We start from the raw sequence: 17,452 nt of genomic DNA, 5'->3' as shown, positions 1-17,452 counted from the left end.
TTAGATTTGGTAGCTTCATAAGGGTTTTCAAAACCTTTCCACATGACCACATTGTTTATTTGTAAAAGGTAGCTTCACACCCACACCAAGCCTCCGTCTCATACAAACACAAACACGGTCTGGGACTGAGACATGACGGTTTTTAAATAGTAAAGCTGTGGGTATTAAGTAACGGGAATTAGTAAAGTATTTACTTACAAGTAGGGGACGTCGGGCTAGCATGCTAGCGGTTGGCGCCCTCCACGCTAACAAGCAGTCCGGATGATTTTGACAGCTGACACGTTTCTTTCTAAATGTAATTTAAAATGAATAAATCCTGCAGTCAACATCCACTCCCATCGAGTCACTTTTGAACGTGTCCGTGCTAAAACCAGCACGTGCGCATCCGATGATATCGCAAAGTGGTTCCCACCACGGACGATGGAGCGCCAGTCCTGTAAACCTCTAATTGTTGTAGTACTATTAATATACGGGGGGTTCAACTTGCATTTATCGTAGGTTTTGTCAATCTAATGAAGGAAGAGCACAGTTTGGATGACTGAAAAAATGAAGCATTTCATAAGTGTTTGCCCTGGAGAACATTTTAGTTTAAAAAATAAAATAAACAACACATGAGGTACTGTCAAGACCATCATCAGGCAAACCATACGTCCTCCTCTTCTGGTGATAATAATAATGTACAATCAGCAAAATTATCATTTGTAAGAACATGTCACCAAGCTAAATTTCCAAATTCTATGACATACTAGGAAGTTGGGCTAAACAAATATTTTATGAAGTGAGTTTGTTTGATTTGTTTCCATGTGCCCCTTTCATCATCAATACCGCTTATTAGTATGTGCTAAACTAACATATGTGGCTAAGCCTATGCTAACTGGTGATTCTTTAGATGCAAGCAATGACTTTGCTCTTGATGATCAGTGCAATGTTAATCATTAAGTACAAACAAATGTATTTGTTTGGTTAACATACACTGAATATTCCATTGTCACATTGGTGGATCACAAAAGAAAGTGAGCACCGTGCAAAATTACTATTCCACCGGAGGCTGCTTGAGAATGGACTTAAAAACCACATTTCCATACAAGATCATGCAGACTGCCAAGGGAAATGATCGAATCTTCCTTAATTGGCCTTACATTCACTAATGCATCTTTTTTCAACTGTTTTTTTTTTGCCGGCAATGTATGGTTGTCATTCATACAACAGCTTTATGTTCAACAAAACTAGTCCACATCACTCACTTGGGTGAGTACATTTTGTGAGTAAATTAAGCAAATGACATCATTGTCTCAGTAATTTTGTCAGACTTTTGTTTTGTTTGGTGGTGTGCAAGATTTTCCTAATGTAAAATGTCATGTATGTCTTGCTTCGATAAACATTCAGAATCACTGGTCTAAAGGAGTGGCAAAAGCAAGAAGCCAGTGTGGCTTCATTATGTGCTTATGTAGACATTTAATAATTTATGGCTTTCCTAGAGTATATTTCAATTATTTAAATTTGTCATTTATTTTTTTAAAAGTGGCATTTTTTGGAACACAAAATAAACGGAGCACCAGGTAATCCAAAGCCTTTTCTTCCACCACTGAGCCAAATCTCCCAGAGTTCGTCTACTGTCTGAGGCAGACTTGACACTGACTGGCCTTGCGTCGCTGCTCCTCGCCAGCTTTGATGGTTCCGGGCTTTGGCTTAACAAACTGATCTATGTGGCGTACGGCGGTCAGCCAGAAGCTGTAGAGGTTAGCAAAGTAGTGACAAGAGCCTCGCCCGCCCTGGCACTCGATGATCGGATGAGTTCGGAAGTCCTTGAGGCAGCTGCCGGGGGATGTCAGAGACTGACCTCCACCCTCGTCACCTGCACCGGTTTCCTGGAGAAAAAGACAAATGCAAAAAAAATTTTTAAAAAAGCAGCGGTGAAGACCTATCTGTGCGTCTTTCTCTCTTTCCATTTTCAATTAGCAAAAAAAAAAATAAAATTGTTTTTCAGTCAAACACAAAAAAATGAACAAATGTCTGATTTTTGACATTTCAGTCCTTAGTGGCTTGCATGCAGCTGTTGCCCCCGCAACTCAACCACAGATAAGCAGAAAAAAAACTAATACATGTTTTTTTTTTTTTTTTAACTTTTGATTGCTAATTGAAAATGGAGAGAATGAATGATCTGCAGATTAAAATCCAATGTGTACATTTTATACGTACAAGGAGGAATGAGAAGCCCGTCCACAAGCTCCTCCAGCCAGGTGGGCACTGAGGAATTGATGGATCTTGACTGTGAAACGCCACAGCGGGCAAAAGTGTCTCGCACACCACACAGCGGCTGATGTGAGATATGATCTCATGGCCAAAAAGCGGCATCATGGGTATGGCCGCAGTGGTGGAGAGCCAGTAGGACTTGTCGTTCCTTGCGGAGTAGTGACAGGCAGCTTTGTTGCAGTAGGAGAACGGCATGGTGGAAAACACAGGCAAGCAAGAACCAGCTTGACCTACAAAAAGGAAGAAATGATTATGGAGCAGATGAGCTAAAATGTCTTCATTTGATGAAAAAAGCATGAACAAATTTTGCAGAAAAGAACACTTCAGACCTTTCAGTAATCCAATACCACTACGTACCAGAAATCACATTCAGCAAAAAGAGGTTTGTATGAATGGACAGCAAGTGTCAATCATGCCCAGTTTTACCCACCAAGGTCTTGTGTGTGAGCCTTTTCCTGTCCTTCCAAGTAGGCGAGACTGTAGCCAACCCAAAGCTGGCTGGTGCCATCAGGGCAATGAGGCACTTGAACTGATTGGCTGTGAAGAACCAACAGGAACCCTGAGCTTGATGTCCTCGTATAACCTGGCATGCCTGGGTCACCATGAGGACCTGGGCTGCCTGGAGAGTGACACAAGTGACACAAAGAGTGTACAAAATTCCAAAGAAAATACATAGAGAGGTCAAGATCAGGTCAATTTATAATTTCTATCATTCATCAGCGCCTCCAACACTGATGCTGTGCATCAGAGAAGAACATTATTTTGACCACTAAGGCTGGTCCAGATTAGATTTTCATGTGCAATTTTATCTTAACAGAGATGAAGATGAGCTTTGCGTAAATTAAAACACAATGCAAAAATCGAGAGCAATACGTGACATAGTTGTATATTCTATGCTTTTCTTTAGATATATATTTTTTTGCATTCATCTATTTCACTTATTCGTCATGTATTCTTAATGCCGACTACAATACTTAATACCTGCATGAATTATGCGAGGTTTAAACTCACCTTGTGGCCCAACAAATCCTGGCACACCAAAATCTCCTTGTTCACCAATAGAACCATCAAGACCAGGAGGACCTGGGGGGCCAGTGCTACCTCGAGAACCAGTTGGACCCTTTGGTCCTGGAACGGAGAACACATAAGAGGAAGATGAGAAGTGGGATACTCCCTGGACTCGTCACCAGCCAATCGCAAGGGGCCATAGAGACACTTAAACATTTCCACTCACTATGGGCAATTAAGTGTCTTCAATCATCAAATGCAAATGCCACCCAGAATGCTGCATCCGACAATCAAACCCAGAACACCATAATTTTGAGTAAGATGTTTTATACACTACCATAACAGGTTGCCTTTAATTGGACTCATTTGATCAATTAAATTTTAGTTGAATATTATCAAACTAACAAGTTAGTAAGGGTGAACAAAACATATCACCATTATAAATGACAATAAACAATGATACAGTATATACAGGGACATGCAGACAAACACATTAAAATAAAGATGACACTTTCTTGCCTTTTGGTCCGCTACGCCCAGGTGAACCCGTAGCACCTGGAAACCCAATGGATCCTGGGTAACCAGGTGGTCCTGGAGGGCCGTCTGGACCGGTCCTTATGGGTTCAGTAATAGAATCACCACGGGCACCCTTAGCACCTGTACATGACACAGTTGTTCCCAGTTAGCAGTGTGTGCCTGTGCAACAATTATGCTTCGCTCTATAAAGAGTCCTGAACAGGCCTTTGGAAGATCTCATCGCTTTTGGACCACTCACCAGTATCTCCAGTTGGGCCAGTTATCCCTTTCCTCCCCCAAGGCCCTGGATCGCCTCTCTGTCCTTTTATTCCATGTAAACCTCTGGCACCAGGAAGGCCTCTCTCACCTGTGTAAGTGTATTAGGGTTGTGTGATATAATGGTAATAATTTCAGTTTTGAATCATAGTTACCTTTTGGTCCTGGAATTCCTGGATATAATGAAGTTCCTTGATTTCCTGCATAGCCTTTGTCTCCTTTCCGGCCTGGAGGCCCAGGTAGGCCAGTTGGACCAGGATCTCCTTTGTAGAAAAATAGGCTGCCTGGTTCACCTTTCGGCCCAGGAGGCCCTAAGGAGAAGAAGTGGAACATTTAATAAAAAAGGACATTACATATGAGGAAGACATGAACAGACCTTGCGGCCCAGAAGCCCCTTCAGATCCTGGATCTCCAACAGGTCCTCGCAAAGGTATGTCACATTCTCTTCCGGGATAACCGGGTTCACCTGGAGAACCGGGTGGACCTAATGGAAAAATATACAGTACGAAATTAATTCAATATTTATTTCAGCACCAGCAATTATAAAAGACTGATTCCAGTTGAATAGTTCAGGTGTCCATTAGGACTAAAACACATGTATTCTTTAGTCACGGATCAACCAAAGGTCGGTATATACTCTTTATTGCTTCGTCTGAAAACTGCTGCTGTCCTGAGATTATCTGTTTTCTTGATGCAATGGTTTTGTCGTGATCATAATTTGTTGGATATTTGATACCTGAGTCACCTGGAGCACCCATAACACCTTTCAGGCCAGGATAAGAGGGTCCTGGTGGCCCTGGCAGTCCCCTGGAACCTTTGGCTCCAGGAAAGCCATCTGGTCCTGGACGACCTGGGAAAATTACTCCTGAAAATAACAAATGAATAGACTATTAAGAGATGGTTTAACCGAATAACAACTGAATAGTAAAAAGCAACTAATAATTTGTTTTTACCACTCGCTCCTTTGATCCCATTTGGTCCTCTTAGACCATGCAGTCCAGAAAGACCAGGCGGACCGGGCAGTCCTTATAAACAAATTAATATCATTATTAATATCGTTATCATTGTAAAAAAAAAATCTGGATTATTTTATCACCTTAAAATATCAAAACAATACACTGTCATAACAAATCAAAAAACAATATCCTTTGTCATTATTTTTTTTTCAGTACTTTCAAAGACAATATCAGTACCTGAAGGTCCAGTTGGGCCTGGTGGACCCAGAGGCCCCACATACCCATTATCACCTTGAACACCCGGAACACCTGGACGACCAGGTGGACCAACCGGCCCAGGAAAACCTACAAAGAAGTCCATAAACAAGGGACTCCAACATACGTTAACGTAATTTACAAAGAAAACAGCCATGGGAAATTACCTGGTCCACCATGTTTTCCTGGTTCACCAGGTCCGCCGGGCTGTCCAGGCGCTCCTGGATATCCCCTTGGACCGGGATCACCTGGATCTCCTGGATCCCCAAAGGGTGCTGAATAAAAGAGATGGGGGTGATTAAAGTAGTAAACCAAACCCCGTAGGTTGCTTGTTCTCAGCATTGCGCGGTCGTGATTTGAAAGACTCATTGCATTTTTTGATGGTTTTCATGATTTGACCATATTTCCATGAGTAAAGACCCAGTATCTAAGATTATCTAAGAAAGGAGCAAACAAATTTCAAAATGAGCTATTTTTGTTTGTCAGAATTATCAGTGTCTTCAGAATAATATACTCTGAATTTACCGCTGAATCCCTTCTCTCCTTTAGCTCCTTTTGGTCCTGGTCTTCCAGGTTGTCCAAAGGAGTCTCCGGGTTCACCTAGAAAAAAATATTTGTTTCAATTAGTTCAAGTAGTCATATGACAATCCAGATAATAAAGATTATTTTCTTCAGTCATGTTTTGTAAAAGTTAAACACACTTTATAGATTTGGATTCACCTTTGGCACCAGGAACTCCTGGAATCCCTGAAATTCCTGATTGTCCACTTGATCCTGGTTCTCCCTTTACAAGACATAGACATGACTGATGGGTATGATATTATGTTGTTCTATATATCCATCCATCCCTCCCTCCATATATCTGTGATGTAATTATATTCATTCCATATTAATGTTATTTCTATGAATATGTTTTGTTGTGCTTCAACTCTGGCAAGCAGGCAATACTTTTACAGCCAATGACAAAAGACATGGATTGCCAATATACAGTATGAGGACTGGCATTTACCAAACAATTTGACTCCATGTTGGCCAAATTTTATATTGTGGACAATCATTACTGACATAAGGAAACTGTCTGCTACAACTCAATAGATAGACAGTCAGACAGACAGAAAGTCAGACGGACAGATAGATAGATAACTTAAGGTCACTCCAGATTCATACCGGATCTCCATTGTTCCCACGGTATCCCCTTATTCCAGGAAAACCTTTCAAACCGGAGTGCCCAGGATATCCAGGTATCCCATGTCTGCCTGGTACACCAGCATCACCTTTAAATCCCGGAGAAGCAGGGAAACCATCTGCTCCCTGATCACCTTGCCCTCCTCTTTGGCCCTTTACACCTAAAGAAAATTATGAAGTGATGAGCTCATCAAAAATTGTTTTGCAGTAAACTGAGGAATGTCTATATATAATTTTTAAGTGGATAGCTAAATTGCCTCTTGATCCTGGTGGACCAGGGTCTCCTCTTCTGCCTGGTGGTCCTGGTTCTCCCTTTTTTAAAGTCAGGAGTTTTAATTCTCCAGGTAATCCTTTGGGACCATGTATTCCTGAATGCCACAGTTGGGAATCATACACGTTAGTGTCTGGTTAATAAACAACTGAGGCCACTAATGTACATGCACTTTAACGGAGGTTGGAGTTTCCAAACCATTATGCACAAAGTAGTAAGCAGCAAGTGAAGTGAAACATTTTAACGTCATAAATACCTTTAATACCAGGATATCCTGGTTCTCCTGCACCACCTGGTGGACCATTAAAGCCTCTTTCCCCCTGCTTACCTCGTGGACCTGGAGGTCCAGGAGGGCCTGGTAAACCTTTGGCTCCAGTCCTGCCAATGATCCCCAACTCACCTTAAGAATAAATCAGAACATTATCAATTCAACAGGACTAAATACATTAGTACTCGCTTCTGACTGGACTTTTTTTGTTTACTTTTGCTATCTGTTTGTAGATTTGACATGACTCACCTTTCTGTCCTGGCCAACCGTCATTCCCATGATCTCCTAGAGGCCCAGCAGAGCCTCTTGGTCCTGCTGTGCCCGGTATACCAGGAAGACCAGGGAGACCTGGTGCACCCGCAGGGCCATGACCGGGTAAGCCGGTATCACCCTTTGGTCCCCTTGGACCAGGAATGCCTACAGGATGCGACATTACAAGTAATGTTCACTTGTACTTGTAAGAAATCAAACCACATCAAAGAGTTTTTCAGCAGCATCCTCACCTGGCACTCTTGGCCCAGGTTTTCCTGGAGGACCGGGTGGTCCAAGAGGTCCTGTTGACTCACATATGTTACATGGTAGGCCTGGTGGTCCAGTAGCTCCACGGTCACCATTAAACCCTTGTTCTCCTTTTCGACCTGGCCATCCAGGTGTTCCTTGTGCCCCTGTGGAAGTTGTCAAGTGTTTGAAATACTGACTGAGCTATTTTTTGATTTATGTGGCCTAACCTGGAGACCCTGGGCTTCCTGGACTGCCAAGAATTCCCTTTCTCCCTCTATATCCAGGTTGGCCATGTTGGCCAGGAGGACCTGGCAAAGCATTGAGTACATCTCCAGGGGAACCTTTCCTCCCAGGTGGTCCCGGTAGTCCAGGCGTGCCTGGACGACCATCGAGGCTTTTTCCACTTAAACCATGGTCACCTTGCTCTCCATTCATACCTTGTGGCCCTGTTAAAAGTACAAGATGTTAGCTAAAATACCAATAGGCATTTATTAGCTATAATAGATTATAAAATCAACCTGGAGGTCCAGTCACTCCAATTCCACCATCATCTCCTTTCATGCCTTTTGGTCCCGGAAGTCCTGGGGCTCCTAGGTTCCCATCCCTTCCAGGCACACCTGGGATCCCTATAAAGATTCAAATGAAAGAAGACAGTGAATTACAGCAAGGACTAATAAACTCATTTAGTCTGGTAGGTCGGCATGTTCTGTCCAATGTCATACCTGGTGAACCAGGTTCTCCCTTAAAACCAGGTGGTCCTGTCTCATTCTCATGACAACATAGTTCAATGTCACCTAATAACATACATGACAAAATGCTTTCTCAATTACAGAAATGCGCCTTTAAATTGGAAAACTTTCCAAAATTAGGAAAGTATTCAACCTGGTGGGCCCTTTCGCCCGGGAATTCCTGGAGGACCTGGGTACCCCTCGTCTCCTTTTGGTCCCGTTGGACCCTGGGGACCTGGGACACCAGGACCTGGGAGCCCCAGACTGCCTGGTAGACCTATAGGACCAGACATACCTGGGTCTCCTTTGGGACCAGGTCTACCTCCATAACTGTCACCCTATTGAAAATATGTGCAGTCTTTAATATTTATGCACCAAATACTGTTGTCGTATTTACAGCATTAAAAACATACTACTTACTGGTGGTCCAGGGTCTCCTATCAATCCAGGAGGACCATCAAGACCTCGTTTACCCAGTTGTCCAGGAGAACCAGGATGACCAGTGTCTCCTTGGTCTCCCTTTGCACCTTTGAGTCATCAGAATGTCAGATGTTTTGGGGGAGCGTACGGTTGATTTTCAACAATTTTGAGCCCACTTACCTTTAATTCTGGTAAAAAAACCATCCCCCTTTTTTCCTTTTACACCTTTTAAACCTACATATCCTTTAAAACCCTGAAATTACACAGAGAAAGAGTTTATATAAAGACTTGGTTGCAGCACTTGCACTCTTACGTTAACAATGTTTGATTATTTCAATTTGAACATACAATGGACACATTTTTAGATCACAGCAAAATATATGGTTGCAGCTGCCCTCATCATTATCATATCCTGTCACCCCAAAACTTCACCCACTGTAAGGTAGTATTATTACCAAGTTATTAATGTATTGAGCACTATTGTTTGTATTGATTATCACATTGTCCTCACATGTGGCCCTGTGGGACCGTCTTCTCCTTTTTGTCCTGGGTTCCCTATCATCCCTGGAGATCCCGGTAATCCTGGAGGTCCCGCAAAACCAGGCTGACCAGGGGGACCGGGCAGTCCTTGACCAAACCGACATTCACATTCCCCTTCACAACCTGCAAGGATCATCAGTAAAATGTGTTAGTCAATATGTCCGCTGTTAATTTCTCTTCAGTGTTCAAATAGTAATCACATCTAAAAAAGAGAGGTAGCATTGTGCATATATATATATATATATATATATATATATATATATATATATATATATATATATATATATATATATTATCACTTGGAGGATTTAGATTTATACAAAAGAGTCACAAATCACCTTTAATACCAGTGATGCCTTTGTTTCCACGGGGTCCTGGAGGGCCTCTATCACCCGGGTCGCCAGGCTGACCAGGCACACAAATTATGTCTATGGAATCAACCAAGCAAAAATATAAGGCACACTAATTTCAACATAGAAACTCTCATATTGAAGGTGTTTTGAATAAGGGTATCATATACTCACCGCTGCATCCTTAATAGATCATACACAAAGTGCACTGTGTTAGATCACATATTCACAACGCAACTAACAAAATATGACCTGAATGTGTTTTTATACCTGGAGGACCAGGAAGTCCGGTGACACCTTTAAGCCCCCGGATTCCTTTTCTTCCCTTTGGTCCTGGGAGTGGATTGATTAAGTCGTTGAACCTCCCTGGCTCTCCCTTAAAACCCTTAGGACCCGGGGGTCCCCTTGGACCAGGCACACTCAGCCCATCTGATCAGTAAAACCAATTTTCACAAAGATAAAGTCAGACCAATCATGTGTGAGCGACATTTTAGTAGATCATTCTTTTCGTTTGCACTGAGCCTTAGAAACCATTAACTCAGAGTCAAAATTTGTTTTTCACGCACAGTATAAAGTACGGCATTGACTTTTAACCTGGATATGTTAGTCCTTTTGGTCCAGGAGGTCCACGCATGCCCATGAATCCAGGATCACCTGGTAGTCCAGGATTTCCAGGATAGCCTTTTTCACCTTTTACTCCTGTGTATATAATACAAAACGGTATATTAAAATACGAGTTGAAGCCTATCGCAGCTGAATTAAGGCAGGAGGCAGAGTATTTTCTGAAGTTGTCGCCAGTCAATTACAGAGCACATACAACCATGGACGCTCATATTCACACCTCTGGATATTAGAGCGTTTTACTGAATCTAATGTAGGAGAAAGCTGGAGTACTTCGGGAAAACTCCAGTAAGCACGGGTAGAACATGCAAGTTCCACACAAGAAGGACGGAGTTGACATTAAAAGAGTGAACCTTGGAACCACGAGGCGAACATGATTAGAAGAAGATTCAAATTTTCTGCGCTGTCAGACTTTCCTGTATTGTGCAATATGTCATTATATTTGTTTTTGTTACGTACTATACTTTGAATCTCACCTCTCAGAGCAGACCCTTTCAAATACTCTAAAGGACCAGGGAGACCTGCATCTCCAACGTAGCCCTGTTAAATGTGACAAAAGGCAGATTCATGTGTGGATGACATTTTGAAGTTTATTTTTAATTGTATCGCCTATCGGAGTACATTACAATTTGAACATAAAAGCCTGCAATCATGTTCAATTAAAGTTTAAATAAACAAAAAAACTTCCAAGGAATGCTCACGACACCTTTGGTCCAAGTGTTCCGATGAGACCTGGAAGACCCTGCTCGCCTGGTAAACCCTGAATATTGACAGTTTACCAATCTTAAGTAGAATAAGGATTTTTTTTTTAATTTATATATTGCTGGCGGTATACCTCAGGTCCCACAGGTCCAGAAGTCCCAGGTGACCCAGGAAAACCCTAAAAAGAGGAACAAAATGATACGGCAAGTATGCTGTTAAATCCGGTCCATTCAGTTGAATGCAGCAGTACATGAGCTGCACACACTAAAATAATACCAACAAATCAGATCTTTTTAGGTTTGAATTAGTTTATAAGAGCAACATATCCTAACTATGCTGCCTCTTCCGGTGAGCTTCCTTAGCTTGATGCTAGCAGTAGTGTTATAGCCGAAAATCACAGCAATAGTAATGCTAATTTCCATAAGTCTGTCTATGGCGTTTCCCATTGTGTATTAGCATAAAGCTAATTTCCTGTGTAGCCATTGTAAATGACTTACCCGAAGTCCAGGAAAACCAGGAATTCCTTCCTCTCCTTTCATTCCTTGACTGAAGGTGTCTCCTCGACCACCCTTTCAAAAAAATACACATCCTAATGAAGTCACGTTTGTCTATCAGCGTCAAAGGATTCTAACTCACTTGTGCGCCCTTTTGTCCACATGGTCCTGGACGACCTCTGTCTCCCTAAAATATATACAAACAAAGCATGGATTGATATCGCTGGAATGAAGTTCAACCAAATGACTTCAAATGGTCAAGTTGATTCCCCAAATCACTCACAAAGATTCATACATACCTTGTAACCTTTGGGTGGGAGGAAATCTGGGGGAAACACAATGACTGCTTCTGGTCCTGGTGGACCGGGTGGTCCTTGTTCACCCTGGTGCAGTTCATGGAAGGAAAGTGGCAAAAATATTTGCACCACAGACACACAAAGCCATCCTCTTTATAGATTTGGTCTCTTACGTCATCTCCTTTTGTGCCTGGCTGTGGTCTTCCAGGGTCACCCTGCACAAACACATTTTTGTGTGAGCCTATTTGCTTCATGTGGTTTATTATTCCCTATTACAACAGCTATCACATAGGATTACAATGGCTGTATGGCAAGTAGCTCACCGGTGGTCCTCGGACACCTTTGTACCCTTTTGAGCCCTGAGTGGAACAACAGTCACTAAACGGCAGTGGTATTTGTGTTGTGGTGATTAGTTTTAACTACTGTATATTCACCTGATTTCCAGGTAGGCCTGGAGCTCCAATGTAGCCTTTAAGTCCAGTGTTTCCAACCTGGCCCTGAATAAATAGAAATTAAGATATATTGTGGTCAGAGGGAGCAAGATTTTCAAAGTGCAGTTCTTGTTGTATTTTGTCACACAGATGAACAATGGAACTTCCAAAGTTTGACATGCAAGACCAAAAAACTAACTAGGGAAGTAATTATCATGAGACGCCATGGTTGAGTTAGTGGGTTGGGGTTGGCTTAGGTTAGGGTTAGCCTTAGGGTCATGGTAGGGTTAGGTTTAGTGTTAGAATAGGGTAAGATTATGGTTAGGGTTAGGGTAAGGATAGGGTTAGTGGATTGGGGTTAGGGTAGGGTTAAGGTTAGGGTTAGAGTAAGGTCAGGGTTATGGTTGGGGTTAGGTCAAGGGTCGAGGGTTAGGGTTGCATTAGGGCAAGGGTAGGGTTATGGTTAGGGTAAAGGTAGGGTTATGGAAAGGATTAGTGGGTTGGGGTTAAGGTAAGGGTAGGGTTTGGTCTAGTAGGTTGGGGTTTTCCAAAATATTTTGGTGACAGTCCAAATTCTTCTCTTTCCTTAACTGTAGAATTTCCATTGGCTATCAAAATGTGAAGCGAATATACATACAGGCAGACCCGGATCTCCTGATGGACCGGGATCTCCCTGAAGAAAAATAAATAAATAATAAAATAGTGTCAATGCAAATAATAATGATTACATGAGCTTGAAAGAGCAAAAAAATGGATTCTTACAGGAAGTCCAGGAAGGGAATCAGTGTACAGGGGTTCTCCTTTAAATCCTTTTGGTCCAGGTAATCCCTGGAAGGAGGGAAACAATTACTTCATGTGGTAAATGCATTTAAGAAAAATCTGCATATGGGATGAATCTGCAGGTGCTGAACCATCACTATACGGGGCTCCACTTTATTCTATACCCAATCAGCAAGTCTAACAAGTAGATACCGTGGGAGTATTTCAAAATCTCATCATTTAATGCAACTTTGTGGCAAAACCCTTCGTATGTTAACCCTATAATGCCTGACCCCAGAAATAATTTTTTATTTTTTTTAGTGATTTTTGAAAACCCCCGTTTTTTTGTGGAAAGTGCTTAATGGAGGAATGGCTACGCTCAATCAACATTTGGAGGAGTTAAAATTTCATTTTACTGTATTTTTTTAAATTCAAGTATAAAGGTCGTCAAATATTTACATATTTTCAACTTTTCTTGGCAGGCCATGCCATTATCACCCGTGAATAGCGGGTGTCCACTGTAGTTATTGTTATAAATGGGGGCCCAAGCTCATTAATCGGCGACGAGTTAACACTTTGCAGTAATTTCCTTTATAAACAAGGTTTTAGCAAAGAACTACTTTTGTCTAAATGAAGTTTAACAACTCACTTCAAGAGGTCCTTAGCATCAAGATTCCACCAGATGGTGCCAGAGCAAAATTGTTCTTGCTTTGGCCAGAACTTACAACCAGTGTGTGTTTTTCTTTGAATAACTAAAAAAATCCCTGCTAATTCATAAAAACAAAACTGAGGACATGTGGGTTCACTGGATTGTAAATACTGCAAACTACTATATAGGCGACAGAAAAAAAAAATCCCCACCCCCATCTTGTTGCATAGCATGTTTCATTCAGAATTGGAATGTTCATCTCACAGGTGGCCCATGCAGACCATCCAGGCCAGGAAGACCGGGAATGCCAGGTTGACCCGCAGCCCCGGCACAGCCGTCCACTCCAGGTAAACCAGGCTCGCCACCTGCTCCAGGATGACCCTAAAAAAAGTGATATTTGCCTTTTAATGATTGTACAACAAGCGGGGGGTGGGGCCATCCTGAACCAATCTTAACTTACCAATGAACCATCATGACCAGGATAACCTGGAGCCCCAGTGTTGCCCTAAAATGTACAGCACACAAAAAAAGCATCCTAGATTATTTCTCTATTTCTCTAATCTCGTTGCACACTTGTGTACAATGACAATAAAGGGATTTCTGATTCTGATTCTGATTTATCATGACATAGAATTCTAACTAATATGCAGAAAAATTTACCCGGGCTCCTTTAGGCCCTTCTACACCAGGTGATCCTTGCGAGCCCAGCCTGCCGTTCGCTCCAGGCGGCCCCACACTGCTCAAAGGTCCCATTGGCCCACGAGGTCCTTGCTTGCCTGGTTTACCGGGCAGTCCCTACAAAGAAAATGAGTCACCAGGGTGGAGTATATTTTGCTTCATTGTTGTATTTGTTTCATTCTGCTTCTTTGGATATTCTTACACACACAAAAAAAATTAAATAAAAAAAATAGGAAAGTGAAGTTCAGTGAAGACCAGTTAGGAAACACCGGTGTCAAAATTTGATTGATGGTTGCTCTACTCAGTTATGTGATCCCTAACACCAGACTCGAGTCTCCAGAAGAGGGCACAAATGATTACCAGTTTGGTTTTCTGTGCAGTGAGAGCCAGATATCTAAAACAGTGTCTTCCTAAATTTATTGAACCAAAGCATTACAGCAGGTTACATTTGAAACCCAAACATTAATATCACAAAACGTTTACTGTACTGAGACAACGATCCTCTCTTCCAAATTTGCTCACACATTTACTTTGTCATCGATCTGTTTCGTTGAACATAAGGACATCATTATGTTCCATGAATGGCAACTGTCACTTTGTGTCACTGGCTTGCATAGAAAAACAAAGACATGGGTCTAAACCATCATTTTAGAAAAGCAAAGTGGGCCAAATGAATCAGGAGTAATCTAACTTTAACGAGCAAATGATCATCCGCTCGCATTTTAGCCAAAGAACTAAATTACCAAACTGTCACACTTTCAATGGCAGAAAAACATAATTAGACAGATATAAATGTCCAATGGTAACACTGAACTCAGTATGATTTCGTTCTCACCAGCAGAGGGCATTAAAGATCACACGCCCAAGCCATCCAAAAATGTGTGAGCATGAAGAAAACTACCTAAAGCTAAGATAGTAACAAAATACTTGTGAACATATCACATAAGTGATCCTTAAGTAACCTGTACAGTTTGTTCCTATTTTGATTCTGAATGTGGTGCTGCTCAGTACAGGGGCGGCACTGTTCTAATGGGATACAGGGCCACAAGCCACCCTAAAATCTCGAAAAATCCTCATATCATTAACAGAATGCAGTGACGTAGCAGGTTTTCAAAACTGCTTCATGGATTGGCGAAGAGTGTCATTGTGGCCCTTCCATTTTTCTTTAGGCTCGCCCCCCCCGCCCCCAACGAAAAAGTCTGAACAATGCTAGTCTAAAAGGACGTATAAGTCTAATAATAATAATAATAATAATAATAAAATGGCTAGATCTAATTAAACTATGCTACAGGAGCTGATTAAGTGATGAATAATCACTTTTGTCATTTGTACATAGCATGGGACTTAATTAACAATCTTGAAACACTTACCCTTGCACCTTTGGCAGGAAGACATTGACATACAGAGCAGTTCCTCCCATCACATGGACCATCAACATTCCCCTAAAGAAGAGACCACAAAAATGCATCTGAATTAGAAACAAAGTTTTTAATAGAGAGGATGCGTTTGTGTGTGCTCAAGGCAAACATGTTCCGTGAGCGTCAAGCATGGGACCTCACATCAAGTCCTGTTTAGGCTCGCAGTCGAGCAGCTTCGGCAGAAATGCCTCAAACTGGTCAGCGTTTAACAAATGGCCAAATAAGGACTCTGACCTTGATGAGTGCTGCGGAAGCTTTATCTTTCGCCAAATAGTTTGAGAGGCTGCTGACAACCCACTCCGCACCTCCGAAGGCAAAAAAGTTCCCACCCGAAACGCAGGCATTTACTGCTCCGGCAAACACCAAGAAATGTTTTGCCAACAGCACAAAATATTTGGAGGAGTTTACGCATGAGAAACAGAAACTGATCTCACGTTTTCCTTTTGGGTCAGTGAAAACATGAGGCAAGCCAACAACTTAAATTGATATCGTGTACATTTACCACACTGAGTGTATTTAAACAACCTCAGGCTTTCTCTGCTTTGTTGTTTTGATGCAGTGCTTCTCAATTATTTTATGTTACACCCCCCCCAGCAAGAAGAAAACAATTTGCATCCACACCCCACCACCCACTCTTCGCCTATTAACTATAAATAATAGCATTTTTGTTGCAAAACAAACCTACCTCGTACAGTTAATACTCGCTGCGTCCAATGGGAAAGGAGAGTGCCACTGCCCACTACTGGAGTGGATGTGCAATTACACTTTATAGTAGTACGGCTGAAAAAAATGCATGTTCCCCAGGGTCACACGCGCTCCCCTCAGCATCGTACTGCGCCCCGCAGGATGGCCTGCCCCACTATTTGAGAAGCACTGTTTTAATGAGCATACAGTGGAAGTGACTATGTGCACACGTAACATATGGTGGTAGCTGCTTTCTGGTGCTAAATCTGTCCAATACCTTCTTTTCAGCGTAAAGAATAAAAAAAAAAATTATTAAAAAAAAGAAAGAAATTTGGTAAGCTTTATGTCTAATTATTTGATACTAAATGAATTGCATTCCTGATATTGTACTGAGAAGCCGGATACTTTTGGAAACTTCTGTGGCTGGTTCAAGTTGTTTATGCTTGCTCTCATTGAACAGCTGCCCCTCGCTGCATGGCCTAGTTTATAAAAATCAAGCCGTAACACAGTAATAAAGTTTACATCGTGCATTAAAACTGGCTTGTAACGTGCGTCACGGGGATGCTTTGCAACATAAATACAGCTGAAATTATTGAGAGGAGATTATGAAAGAAAAACTATGCAATACAAATCGCTAGAATACATTGCAAGGTGGCTGTAATATATTCTTACGTGGTGACAGAAAACTCCCAACAGAGTGCAATGTGGTGTAATTAAACGGTCATAGCATCGTATCATATTTATAGTTGACTGTCGTGCTGATTTACAAGTGCAGGGGAATCATTTACATTTCCAGTTATCAGTTGCAAATAATAAGAGGTGGGGGGGGTTACTTACTGCATTAAGCTGCTGTGCGCTGACGAGCAGGACAAGGATCCACCTGCAAAGATAATACAGAATTGTTATTTGGAATGAATGTATCTTATTGACAATAGAATCCAAGACAACTAACTTGTCATTCTTGAGATATTTCCAAATATGTTATCCTTTGTTGAGGCAAGCCAGAGTGTAATGTTGGCCACATCTGCCTTGCAGTGTACACCCACACTTTTCCCACTGTCAACCATATCAACCCAACTGTCGGCCCTTAATGTTTGTGTCCATGTAGAATTAGAAAAAGCCTTTTGGGAAAGAATTTTTCATGCAGTAGACTGTAGGAGGTCAATTAGTAGTTTACACAGTCCGCAAAATTA

General features: G+C 41.8%; 1 protein-coding gene across 1 annotated transcript in view; it reads right to left on the bottom strand.

Moving 5' to 3' along the window:
• The window catches only part of LOC148326081 (uncharacterized), a 47,015-nt gene that overhangs the window by 28,307 nt on the left and 1,256 nt on the right, over window positions 1–17,452 (bottom strand). The window contains exons 3-48 of the mRNA XM_088310259.1: window positions 17,097–17,139; window positions 15,528–15,599; window positions 14,140–14,274; window positions 13,940–13,984; window positions 13,744–13,860; window positions 12,834–12,899; window positions 12,709–12,744; window positions 12,075–12,137; window positions 11,964–11,999; window positions 11,814–11,855; window positions 11,644–11,727; window positions 11,487–11,531; window positions 11,348–11,419; window positions 10,984–11,028; window positions 10,855–10,908; window positions 10,625–10,688; window positions 10,122–10,226; window positions 9,798–9,956; window positions 9,702–9,710; window positions 9,516–9,605; window positions 9,149–9,300; window positions 8,818–8,890; window positions 8,638–8,744; window positions 8,372–8,555; window positions 8,212–8,283; window positions 8,008–8,115; window positions 7,717–7,935; window positions 7,492–7,653; window positions 7,238–7,405; window positions 6,977–7,120; window positions 6,707–6,817; window positions 6,432–6,610; window positions 5,985–6,048; window positions 5,790–5,864; window positions 5,432–5,539; window positions 5,247–5,354; window positions 5,007–5,078; window positions 4,790–4,918; window positions 4,430–4,537; window positions 4,209–4,364; window positions 4,037–4,144; window positions 3,781–3,918; window positions 3,265–3,381; window positions 2,684–2,872; window positions 2,200–2,483; window positions 199–1,868 (exon numbers count right to left, since the gene is read on the bottom strand). Coding sequence (XP_088166385.1) covers window positions 1,611–1,868; window positions 2,200–2,483; window positions 2,684–2,872; window positions 3,265–3,381; window positions 3,781–3,918; window positions 4,037–4,144; window positions 4,209–4,364; window positions 4,430–4,537; window positions 4,790–4,918; window positions 5,007–5,078; window positions 5,247–5,354; window positions 5,432–5,539; window positions 5,790–5,864; window positions 5,985–6,048; window positions 6,432–6,610; window positions 6,707–6,817; window positions 6,977–7,120; window positions 7,238–7,405; window positions 7,492–7,653; window positions 7,717–7,935; window positions 8,008–8,115; window positions 8,212–8,283; window positions 8,372–8,555; window positions 8,638–8,744; window positions 8,818–8,890; window positions 9,149–9,300; window positions 9,516–9,605; window positions 9,702–9,710; window positions 9,798–9,956; window positions 10,122–10,226; window positions 10,625–10,688; window positions 10,855–10,908; window positions 10,984–11,028; window positions 11,348–11,419; window positions 11,487–11,531; window positions 11,644–11,727; window positions 11,814–11,855; window positions 11,964–11,999; window positions 12,075–12,137; window positions 12,709–12,744; window positions 12,834–12,899; window positions 13,744–13,860; window positions 13,940–13,984; window positions 14,140–14,274; window positions 15,528–15,599; window positions 17,097–17,139 — 4,975 coding nt within the window. The 3' untranslated portion in view covers window positions 199–1,610. The remainder of the gene's footprint in view (window positions 1–198; window positions 1,869–2,199; window positions 2,484–2,683; window positions 2,873–3,264; window positions 3,382–3,780; window positions 3,919–4,036; window positions 4,145–4,208; window positions 4,365–4,429; window positions 4,538–4,789; window positions 4,919–5,006; window positions 5,079–5,246; window positions 5,355–5,431; window positions 5,540–5,789; window positions 5,865–5,984; window positions 6,049–6,431; window positions 6,611–6,706; window positions 6,818–6,976; window positions 7,121–7,237; window positions 7,406–7,491; window positions 7,654–7,716; window positions 7,936–8,007; window positions 8,116–8,211; window positions 8,284–8,371; window positions 8,556–8,637; window positions 8,745–8,817; window positions 8,891–9,148; window positions 9,301–9,515; window positions 9,606–9,701; window positions 9,711–9,797; window positions 9,957–10,121; window positions 10,227–10,624; window positions 10,689–10,854; window positions 10,909–10,983; window positions 11,029–11,347; window positions 11,420–11,486; window positions 11,532–11,643; window positions 11,728–11,813; window positions 11,856–11,963; window positions 12,000–12,074; window positions 12,138–12,708; window positions 12,745–12,833; window positions 12,900–13,743; window positions 13,861–13,939; window positions 13,985–14,139; window positions 14,275–15,527; window positions 15,600–17,096; window positions 17,140–17,452) is intronic.

The sequence above is a fragment of the Idiotropiscis lumnitzeri genome, chromosome 12 (genome assembly GCF_059441095.1).
Source record: "Idiotropiscis lumnitzeri isolate Australia: NSW breed Sydney's pygmy pipehorse chromosome 12, RoL_Ilum_1.0, whole genome shotgun sequence".
Classification (NCBI taxonomy): Eukaryota; Metazoa; Chordata; class Actinopteri; order Syngnathiformes; family Syngnathidae; genus Idiotropiscis; species Idiotropiscis lumnitzeri.
The sequence above is the reverse complement of the archived record's forward strand: the minus strand, read 5'-3'. Positions and strand labels throughout refer to the sequence as shown.